This window comes from Aulonocara stuartgranti (assembly GCF_965226115.1).
Source record: "Aulonocara stuartgranti genome assembly, chromosome: 19".
Classification (NCBI taxonomy): Eukaryota; Metazoa; Chordata; class Actinopteri; order Cichliformes; family Cichlidae; genus Aulonocara; species Aulonocara stuartgranti.
In genome coordinates this window covers 19,153,378-19,164,580 of record NC_138955.1, presented here as the reverse complement: position 1 = coordinate 19,164,580, position 11,203 = coordinate 19,153,378, and the positions used below count along the sequence as shown (strand labels likewise).

Genomic DNA, 11,203 nt, shown 5'->3' with positions numbered 1-11,203 from the left:
CAGGCAGATATGCCATTTGTCTTCTTACGGTATGTCCGAATGAAGGCTATAAAAACAAACAAAAATACAGTTCAAATTTTTTGACCTCTTGCTTTGTAAGTTGCACATTTTCTAAAGAGGACCTGTGGGCCGGGTTGGGTGCCTTTGACGGCCGCTTCTGGCCCCCTAACCATATTTTTGAACCCCCTTATGAGCAGCCGGCGATCGGAGGATCACGTCAGTCGTCGCAGAAGACGCGGGGGGACAGTAGAAACTGTAGGCCGGGTCTTAGAGGGCGTTATTAACAGGAATAACACTAGCACCGCCCGTCCGGGCTGCCAGCGCCGCCGCGGCTGCTGTTACTACCTCACCCACTCGCGTGACTCCACAAGCGGGCGTCACGCACCTTATCCGGTTAATTTACATACTAACACCGCCCAGGGGGACGAACATGGTAATTTACCGTCGGCTGAGAGCTAGTCGTACGAAGGAGGGGAGAGAAGAACAGCTGAAACAAAGTTTGAACGACAGAGGTTTGTTTTAAACCGAGCGGAGTGTTTCGACACGCACACACAGGCGCTCGTCGGGCTCTTTGCCCCACTTTTGGATTACGATATGGACGCTTTGAAATCCGCCGGAAGGGCAATTATACGGAGCCCCAGCATCGCCAAACAGTCCTGGGGTGCGGGCAGACATAAAAGTAAGTATTCGCCGTCTCATTGCACTCATGTGTTATCCAGTAGCTGGTGCTAATTTGGCTACACCAAAGCTAACTTGGCTAAGAAGAGCTAGCCTCCACAAGTAGCTAACTGTAAAACCGGTGGTCTCCGAGCGTTACCTAGCTACAGTTGTCGTAGTGGCGTGAACACCTAGCAACCCGAATAGTTTCACATCAGGAAACGTTTAGTGAGGGGATTGAACTAACTTGACACTGAAACTGACAGCAGCGCCCCGCAGCTCGGAATAACAAGTTCAGCCTCCACGCCGGCTCCCTGCCCACTCCGCTGAGTTTATTTTGGAACAGGGGCGCAAACAAAACGTGTCAGAAGTTTGAGGAGTGCTGCTGTTTTTCCTGCCACGTCGCTCAGACGCGTTCGGAAACGTGCAGGAGAGGATCGGTGGGAGCTAAAACACTGTAATCTGGACTTTAAGGAGGCAGGAGCAGGCACGGAGAGATGAGCGGTCTCCTTCCTGGCAAGCCTTTACAAGCCCTACAACTCACTCTGTTGCTAGGCGATGCACACTGGGAAACACAAAAATGAGGAGGCTGTGTTAAAGGGGGGATTCTTCAAACACCATGGAGGTGTCTTTAGGATGCACTATGATGACGATGCTCTTCAATCGTTGCATGCATGCTCAGCTGCCTTGCACAAAGAGTGGGGGGTTACCCCCTGCTCCCCATGCCTCTCTGGCTTTTTTTAAATTTTGTTTCACAGACAATGGAGCTGTTGGCTTGACCGTGCTTACACGTGCCAGACCAATCGATGCTTTGTTTTGGGAGTGATGCACAATCAGCAGGGTCCTTCCACATGCGATCGGGCAGCAGCTACGCAGACCCCTCCATGAGTAATCGATCAGCTCAGCTGATAATGGAGTTTCCCCTCCATGTGGAATCTGTGGCAGAGGTCACACCTCTAAGTCTTTTTCAGAGGTTTTGAGTTTTATCTGGATGTTTTTAAAAATGAGAAAAGTTGGCAGAACTCCTGAGGAGCCTTTTTTAATGCTTTAAGATTGTAACGGTCTTTCAGAGGTGTAGAAATGATAATCAAATGATCACACCATGAAATGCATTTTAAATGCATTATATTTGTAGACATGACAGAATAAAGTAATCCTGAAACCAAGAAATTTGCTAGAAATCATTGATTACTTTCACTGTGGTGAAAAATACACAAAATGCTGGATGTACAGCTACATCTTGCATATATATGCTAAAATTCTGGTCCGCATCAGTAAACTACTCACTATTGTGAGACTTGGCCTGTGGTTCGACAGACTCCAGCTCCACCGTCTGGAACGACAGCTGGAGATAGTAGTCCTTGCTCTTCTTTGAAGATCTGTTGTGAGCTGCAAGGTCTCTCTAACCAGAACCTGGAGCAGGTGGAGTGCTGGTTCAGGTGCCCCTAAACTGAGCAAATGAAGCATTACAGGTAAAAACTATTCTTTAAGCTGGTGGAGTCTGAGTCGATCCACAGGTTGAGACATTAGCTCTGTTATCTATTATCGCATTTACGGTATGATTTGTTCATGTATTTAAGAAAGCTACATCATTTATTGAATTCTGGGAAGTTAGCTAGTTCTTGTTAGGAGGGATTGTGAACTTTCAAGTCTCATCTCACCACGTGGGATAGGCAGCAGCTTAAGTAAGTTCTAAGACTTTTTTTTGCCTACATCATGATACTGGGCACATCCTTTAGGCGTGATCACTTCTGTCTTAAAATGAATTTTGGATATAATTATATTTGAGCACCTATCAGTGTACCTTGCTTTTAGTATAATGCTGCATAATCCTGTCTTTCCTGTGGGACCAGGAGCTGAGTTTATGGCACCAGCTAAGCATCTCGGATTAAATCAGAATCAGAATCAGAATCAGAATACTTTATTGATCCCTGGGGGAAATTATTTTTGTTACAGTGCTCCATTTTAAACCAACATTAAGACAAGACAGACAATACGCTAACTAAGAATAGTACAATATATACATATATATACATACATACATACATACATACATACATAAGTCACTTATAAATAAATATTTGGAAAAGAAACATGTGTAGTTGTAGCAGCAAACAGTGTGTTAAGTGGATGCGTTGTACAGGGAGATGGCCACAGGCAGGAATGATTTCCTGTGTCGTTCAGTGGTGCTGAACGACAGTAAATACTTACAGTAAATAATTACAGTAAATACTGTAATTACTGATATTTAAATATAATCATTATTTATCACTCTTGTCTCTGTGAGTGATTACCCACTCTCAGCAAGCTCTGCACTCTCCTATGTTGCTACCACACTGATGGTCATTAACCTAGCCCCTCGCTTTACAGCTTTACTGTTCTAACATGACAGTAAATAAACCCCACAACTGTAAACATAATGAAACAAACAGAAAATATAATTGATATAAAGTGGGCTTAATATATTAGCCAGTGTCCATACGAAGATACTCTAACTCTGGATGCAACAATATCAGCAGATGCATGTAATATGAATGGGTACTGTGAAATGATACTTAATTAATCTACAAAATATGAATTAAATGAATTAAAAAAATAATTTAAATCAAAAAGGAATAAACTCACAAACTCAAAATATGTTAGCAGAATTTCTAGTTTGTGTGTTTGTGTTAAGTGACAGACATCTCTGTTTTTGTTTGCTTGAATCTGCCCCATACACCGAACAATTAGAGTAATGTTTGTGAACACAGTCGCTGGAGTGCTTATTGCTTCTAACAGCCAAGGAGGAGGACTACAACCTATATCTGGAATCCAGTAAAATTATTTTTGAAACCTACCACTAGGGCTGGGCGATATGACCCAAAATTCATATCTCGATATTTTTTAGCTGGATGGCGATATAAGATATATATCTCGATATTTTTTTAAGCCATAAAGTAAGAACAAAAAGAGAGTTCTTAGTTAAAGCTGTGTCCCAGATGTCACACAGGCACTTTTATTAACACAGATGCACATAAAAAATTACTCAAAAATAAATTATGAGCATTCATTAAATAATAATGCTCCATAACACCATGTTGTTTTTGTGCATAACATAGAGCTCACAATTGTGCAGTCAAAATGTAAACTAAAAGACGCTGAACATAGTAACAAAGACAGACAGATGTCACAGCAGCTCTATTCCCAAGTTTTACTGCGTGACTGACAGCCTGGAGTTTGAAATCCGCTTCATAACCACGTCCCTTAACAGGTGCCATTTATGGTCCTTATACACACACAATACGGTAATATTACGTTGAAGCACAGTACGTATCACTCCGCGAGGCTCCTCAGTAGCCGTAATGCGCCGACAATCTATCAAGCGGTGCAGCTCCGTAGCTGACCAAAGTCGTACTCCAACATTTTTGACAGATTGCTGAGCGCCGTGTTCCACATAAAAGCGGTTCGCGGCCATCAAGCACAACCAGAATTCATACATAAGGCGCGCTGTCAACTTTTGAGAGAATGAAAGGATTTTAGGCTGTGCAGCCCCTCCGGGCTGCATAGCGTTAGCGCGGTTAGCTCGTTAACACATTGACGCCGTCCAGCCCCACGCACGGGGCGATGCGCAGTAACTCGTTAACAGAGATTTGCTGTGTCCATCTTGTTGCTGCCTGCAGGTGAAGCGATGGGGGAGGAGGGGGAGTTGTGTTCAGTGAAGGAGAGAGGCGAGGCGGAGTAACGTTGCGTAGAGACAAAAGTGGATGAAAAAGAGGCAAACTTGCGGCTCCACAACTATAATTATAACGTAACATAGACTATATCGATATAAAGGATATTGTCACATCTTATATCTCGTATAAAGATATATCGATACGTTTTAAAAACTCGATATATCGCCCAGCCCTACCTACCACAACACTTTCTTTCTAATTCTTTAACATCTGAGCACTGACCTGAAGTTATTAATCATTTCGGAGCGTTCAAACTGTACACTGTTCTTGGATACACAAACACCAGAAGCCGCATCCAGATAAGTCTCAAGATCTCACTTTCTGTCACGTTGATGTACCCCATATACTGTACAGCTATCGGTAATATCTGAACAGCACCATTGATTTGGATCTTTAATCACTACAAGAGACTCGGTCATGGAGGGCTGTTACTGCGCTGTTTTCAACCACACAAACACTGGAAACCAAATTAGACATCCACCAAACTCAAAATCTAAACACAATATGTACCAAAATAATAACACTGCTAACTTAAGATTTTGAAGGTAAGAGTTCAAACCACAGGTCTTTGTTCTTACTAATGCATATGTTACATTTTTAGAAACAAGTACGCAAATCTTTACTCATTAGTGTGGTTAAAAAACCTCTGAACATAAGTAAGTATACTTTAAACTTTGTATTAAGTTGAAGGCATTTCTCACACAGTGTAGTCAGCCTTTTTAGAGCAGCTGTTTATATTGTTTGATTCTTTCACCTACATTACTAATTTATTTGGGGTTCCTGTTTTTGTGTATGATCAAACAATGCGTCACCTTCCCCCTTTTTTCCCAATCTGTTAATATAATCTTACACTTGGCTGTTTTGGTGCTGTGAGTAAAAAGCAACTTGTCATCCTGTGGTGTTGATAGCTTCTCTAAAGTGTACCCTGCTTTTAAACATGAGATTCATGCAGGGTAAGAATTAAAGGTTCACTTAACCTCGTGCCCTCTGGCTTGGATTGTATTGCCTTAAAGGCACAACATTTCAGTCTGTATATGCAATTAGGGTAAAGTTTTGCCTTTTTACAGTCTTGTTCCTCCCGTGTGTGGGCTTGGCCTTGTCAGAGCAGCCTATTCACAGCATTGGCATGCATCAACACTGAATTCCTCTTCTCCTACTGTCAGTGGTAGATCATAACAGGTGCTGTTATTGTTTTCATTAAGCTCCTGTGTCTTTGAATGCTTGCTGTTCGTCAGCCTTTTAGAATAGCCTGACGTCAGTGCTTGCTTCGTTCCCTTTGCTCTCCTTTTTGCATTCGTTTCCTGCATATCTTTAAAGAGCATGCTTTCTTTCTTGGCTTTCCTGCGCTGCCCTCTCATTACATCGACATAGTTTGGATTTTTTTTCTGGTAGGTGGTAGAGTGGTATGTAACATTAGACCTCTTTTTAGGTCATGAAAGCAACGTGTTTGTGTGCATGTGTGAGTGAGACAGGAAATCCCCACCTATATGACTAAAACATTTTCTTCTCATGGTCAAGAGGCTGTCTCCTCTGAGGTTATTGGTACTGACACTGCTAGATTACCGAATGTCTGAGTTGACCAGACTTGTGTGTGTGAGAGTGTGGACTACGTTTCATTTAAGACCTTTATGTGGAAACCAAAGTTGATGTTGATCAAAGTTATCATGATGTGTATTTCTACACCTTTTTCAGATAGTACTGCATGTTAAACTGTTATTATCGTGTATTAATGTCACCCGTCTCATGATTCAGTTGCTTGTAGATTCACATAAAGCAGGAACAACTTGAAGTATTTGCTTTCTGTTGGAGTTTATCAGTCTCTCACATCAACTTCATTGTGACTGATGATTGCATTGAATGTTTTTCTCTACACTTACAAGTAGTTATGGCAACCAAATGGGCAACCTAGAAACTTTTGACTGCATATCTCTCCTGGTGAGAGGCAGCCTTTCTCCAAAGAAGCGCGGTCTGACTTGAACTGACTGCAATCCCTCTGAGTTGGATCAGTGAAGGTTTGCATGTAACTGTGGAGGAATTTGTTTATTTTTCCAGATCTCTGAGGTTCTGTCTGGACTGTGAATACAGAATTTATAAAATAATATGAATTTTTTGTTTACGCAGATGGTTACAGGCTAGTTAATCGTTGTGTTATTGCAAGCAGATTGCATGCAATTGTCTGCTTGACCACATTTAATCACAGACTGATACGAGACTGTTTTGTTGCCAATTTATTGCCAACTTTATGCATCAAAATAGCATTGAAGACAGCACCTGACATGCCTTTCTTTAAAACAACCATTTCAAAGGCAATGTGATCAGAAGTTTATTCCACATGTCACAATAATCCTGGTTGCAACAGGGTCTCTAACCAGTTTTTTCCCTTGTGTGAGTGTAGCCAGGTTTAGGTCTGGACTTTACTGGTGTAATTGCGACATGCTGTCAGAGATTTTCAAGTTATTGCCGCAAATGCAATACAAGATACTGACTCATTAATCAGTGTCCAAAAGTAGTTTTAAACATATTTTAGTGATCAATATATAATTGTCTGTATAGGGTGTGGTGAGTAAAGACATGACCTCAGACACCACCCATGTTTATGTAAGAGGGTGGTGTGCCAAGTTATCAGTCAAACCCGGCGAGCTGTTTCCATAAACTGTAAAAGTACCATCATCCCTGCTCCAGCCCTGGTCACCCGGTGCAAAGTCATCCAAAAGTATCTGCCAGGCTGTAATAGAGATCACATCCTGCTGGCTTCCTTTATGGAGTGTAAAATCCTTACTGATTTACTGTGATCTGTATCTATAAGCTGCTTCTGTGTTTGGTCATGTGTGAGCATGTGCTGGTAGGGCTGCACAACTATGCTTCGTCACTGTTTCTCCCAGAGAACGATATTAAAAATAGATGCTGTCAGGGCAATAGATGAAAATGAATTATTGGACTTAAACATGGTATTCAGTGTTGGTGAAACTGGCTGCTTTGAGTTTGTGATCAGAAAAGTAGAACTTTTTCTATGTGGCGTTATTTTGGACTAACCACTGTTAGTTCTCCAAAGTGCATCTTTTAATGAAAGCATAAGTCTATTTATGGCAAAAAAGCTAGAAAATGAAGTCTTGAGTCACTAACTCTGTCTTTTGTTTCATGTTCTATTTTAAATAATAGGATGTAACACATTTACACCTGCTTTTAACAGTGCAGGGTGCTTCCAGTTTACTCTGTCATTCCGAGACACCAGTAAGGACGTCTGGGTCTAAACAGCATGACTTCGAGGAAAGAAATAGTTCATGTAATCTCCTTTAGCCATATGTCTAGACATATGGTCAGTGTTGCTTTGGTTCATTGTTAGTAGGCCGTGTTGGTGCCTAATAAACACCACTTGAGGCAAGAAGAGAGCCTAAAATACCAATTAAGTGTATTTGGATAGCCTTCTCTTTGTTAGCAGTTAGTGCTCCAGTCCACAGTTACAGCTCCTTCTGTTTAATCTGTCGAGCAATGGTGTCAGTAATACTTAAATAGCTACACAAGTCCTCAAGCATTACTGTGCACCTACACTAGAGACAGTCCTCCTTTCTGTAACTTGACTGAGTGTATCTGTAATGATTTATGGATCTCTTTTGAGTGTTCAGCCAGGAGGAAGGAATCAAACACCCTGCCTTTCCCCACCCCCTCCATCCCTGTTCAGCATCAGCACAATCCTCACATTTCACGCTTCCTCTTTACCATTAACTCATTCTATATATGAAGTCTGTGGGACTGGAAAGAGGATTATTTATGAATGTGAAGCTATTTTCACACAACACTGCAGCCCTGAACTTTTCTTGGCTTTACCCGTCAGAGCTGTCCTGGAGGAAACACTGGGCAGCGAATAATTACATTCTTCCAACGTGTTTTTAAATGACTTGTTTTGTCCACCCAGCAGTCCAAAATCTAGAGTCACTGTGCTGTCCTGTGGCCCTTGGCCTCGTGTCCATTTTGGCTGCTGAACCTGAATTTTTCTACTGATTAACAATCCAAGGCTTATACAGGAAATTACTTCACCTGCTTTGCATCTGTATGAACTTGTTTCCTCCCAAGATGTCTGTCTCGTTTCTCCTGGGAGGCTCATGTCTTTCAGATTAGTTATCATTTGCTTTGGTTTGACTGTTGCTTTAGTTTAAGGCACATGTGGGTTCGGGTTGGTGCAGGTTCTGTTTGGTTTATATCTCTGACCTTTTTATTAAATCTAAACCTTTTAGAAAACTGTTGCTGTGCTGAAAATGCCTCAGGATTCCTCAATCCTGCTTGGATCTGCGTGTCTGTGCTGGTGCCAGAAGTTGAAAGACATCTGCAAAGAAACACCCAAACGCACTGGAGTCGTGTGCAGAGAGTACACTAGTAGAGGGGTTGACCTGCATACTGCATAAATTTCAGGGTCATGCTGTAGATCTGTGGTCCCGGGTGTGAAATGCTGATGTGTTAAACAAGACAAACATCGATCTGCACTTTAGGCAGACTTTACTCGATTATCTTATTCTGTTGTTTTGCTGTGGATGAGCCATCCATCCCACACCTAGATTTTTCAAAACAATTACAGCACATTGTTGTTGGATATAAAACATCCAACCTGTTCTTTTGAGTGAGGGCTACTGGAAAAAGCTGCCTGCGTTTTGGTGCTATGAGCCCTAAGCAAGAAAAAAGAAACTGGAACTCTATGCAAAGGAGTAGAGTGCAATCAATCTAACCAACTGCTGAAACTGTCGGCTGTGGAGTTTCTGTTCTTTACAGATAAGCGTCCAAACCACAACACCAAGGAAGACAAAACAGACTCGATAGAAGCACAGTAAAAATAAGGTAATCATGGTTTTTGAATCTTGAGATGCTGGCGTCCTTTTAAACACAGTTCCAGTTTGCTTCAAAGTTCAGTTATGAATAAATGATTGCACATTCCAGTATCACACCTTTAATGATCTTTAGCGTATGAGAGCATTTTCTAAACGCAGTGGTTATATCTTTTAATTTAGATATGTTTATTTGAATCAGTCCATTTTAACATAGGGCTGTTTTCATACCTGCTCGGGCTCATTTGTGCACAAATGAGATAAAAATGAATCCTTGTGAGGAGAAAACTTCCATTTATGAGGAAGCCAAGAATCCACTCCACAAAATTGTTCTAAAGACCTGCTGGTTGAAATATGAGGCTGAACTCGTATAAGAAAAATCAAGTAACATTAGCCTAGTGTATGTGTAGTGTATGTAGGGGTCAGGCACACTCTGTTTGCCTTCAAATTTCTCACCAGTTTTTCAAGGATTTTTATCATGCCTGATGTAAGAGCAAACCTGTCTTTAATAATTTAGAGATTTGGTGGTATATTTATCTGCATAGACTACAAGGTGCACCGTGCATCCCTCGATTTTGTGGAGACTGCATCGCTTTCAGTGAGAGTGATTTGAGCTGCGTTGGAGTGCAGCCGCTCCTGTTAGCCGTGACTCTGCGCAGAGCGCTTTAAGGATCACTTTCATAACCCAGATTCCCGCTGAGAGTACATTCTGGCCTCAGCTGGTCATCCGCTGTAATCCCTGACTGGCATGACCTTTCATTTCTCCTCTCATCTCCTCACTTTCCTTCATTGAGTGGATTTGGCCAATACTGAGTGACATGTGTCTCAATGTTAAGGCATCAATTATAAGACTCTTATTTTCTACAAATCCTTCCCTTCACACTGAACGTTGTTTCAGACGGGCCTAAAAATTAAACGCTGATGGCTGCACGCTCATGCAACACGTGTACCGTCTGATATTGATTATGATTATTATGATTAACCCACAGGTTTGGAGGATGAAAGTAGAGAAGCATCTTGAAGCTCAGGGACAGACAGACGAGGTCACATGCTGATGGGCTAAAATTTAGCGAGGATCCATTTAGCCGCTAAATGGATCCTCGCTGACTGTTCATTTGATCTCGTTTCGTATCGATTGCTCCCTTAGTGAACTGGTCTGTTTATGCCTCTGTGGTCATTTGTGCTTAATGGTTTTATTTGTGGATGTCACATAGAGTCTTTGACCTGGGTTTTCAGTCATTTCTTAAACAGTTTCCACTGAAGCTGGAGCTCAAAGGAAGACGGGACAATAGTAGCGTATCAGTTTTTGTACGCAGCCGAGACAGACAATGATAATTGTCCCATGTGGTCTAACACAGTTTTTCCCTTTGACTAACACTCAGTCTTTCTTTTCTTAACAATGCTCCCTCTCAGCCTTTTCCCATAATGCCCAGCTCTGTGAGTGATGATTTTACTCTACACTTGGAATCAAAAGGCTGAAAAGAACATATTGGCTTAGATGTAGAACTTTCTTTTATTTTGGGCACACTTAGAAGTTGAATGTTTCTTTCTCAACAAGCTCTGGGCTTTTTGTCTCTGCTTATACCTTCAGGCATCTTTCCTTGCGTCAGTCAGCAGTTTCTAAATTAGCCCAGAAAGTCCTGATTGGAATCTAATAACGCTGGAATTGGGCTTTTTTTGAACACATCTTGTTGCTGTGAGACTTTAAAAAAAAAAAAAAAAAAAAAGTCATCTCACAAGAGATATGGGTCACTTGAGGTCTCAAAGGATCCATGTTACACTATTTTCTCACAAGTTTAAGATTTTGTAATTGGAGCACAGGTATTAATGCATGAGATGGTGAGGCATTTTTTAATTTTTTACTGAAAGTAAAACGATGAATAATTCAAAGCGCTACAGAGGAAGCTGGTCCTGGCAATTATGCAGCTCTTGTTTCAGACAGTTTTAACATTGTAAACTGACACAGTCTTATGGCAGCGTTACTCCCCAATGACAGTGGTCTCCTGATGCAGCTTTGAC

At 41.6% G+C, this 11,203-nt stretch overlaps 1 protein-coding gene across 2 annotated transcripts in view; it reads left to right on the top strand.

Annotated features, from left to right (window-relative positions):
* The first annotated feature begins 216 nt into the window (after positions 1-216).
* The window catches only part of ldlrap1b (low density lipoprotein receptor adaptor protein 1b), a 47,249-nt gene continuing 36,262 nt past the window's right edge, over positions 217-11,203 (top strand). Inside the window, exon 1 of one of the 2 annotated variants that reach the window (XM_082517174.1) lies at positions 217-679. In XM_082517174.1, the coding sequence (XP_082373300.1) occupies positions 595-679 (85 nt within the window). In that variant the 5' untranslated portion in view covers positions 217-594. The remainder of the gene's footprint in view (positions 680-11,203) is intronic. The other variant, XM_082517173.1, reaches the window with a different exon arrangement.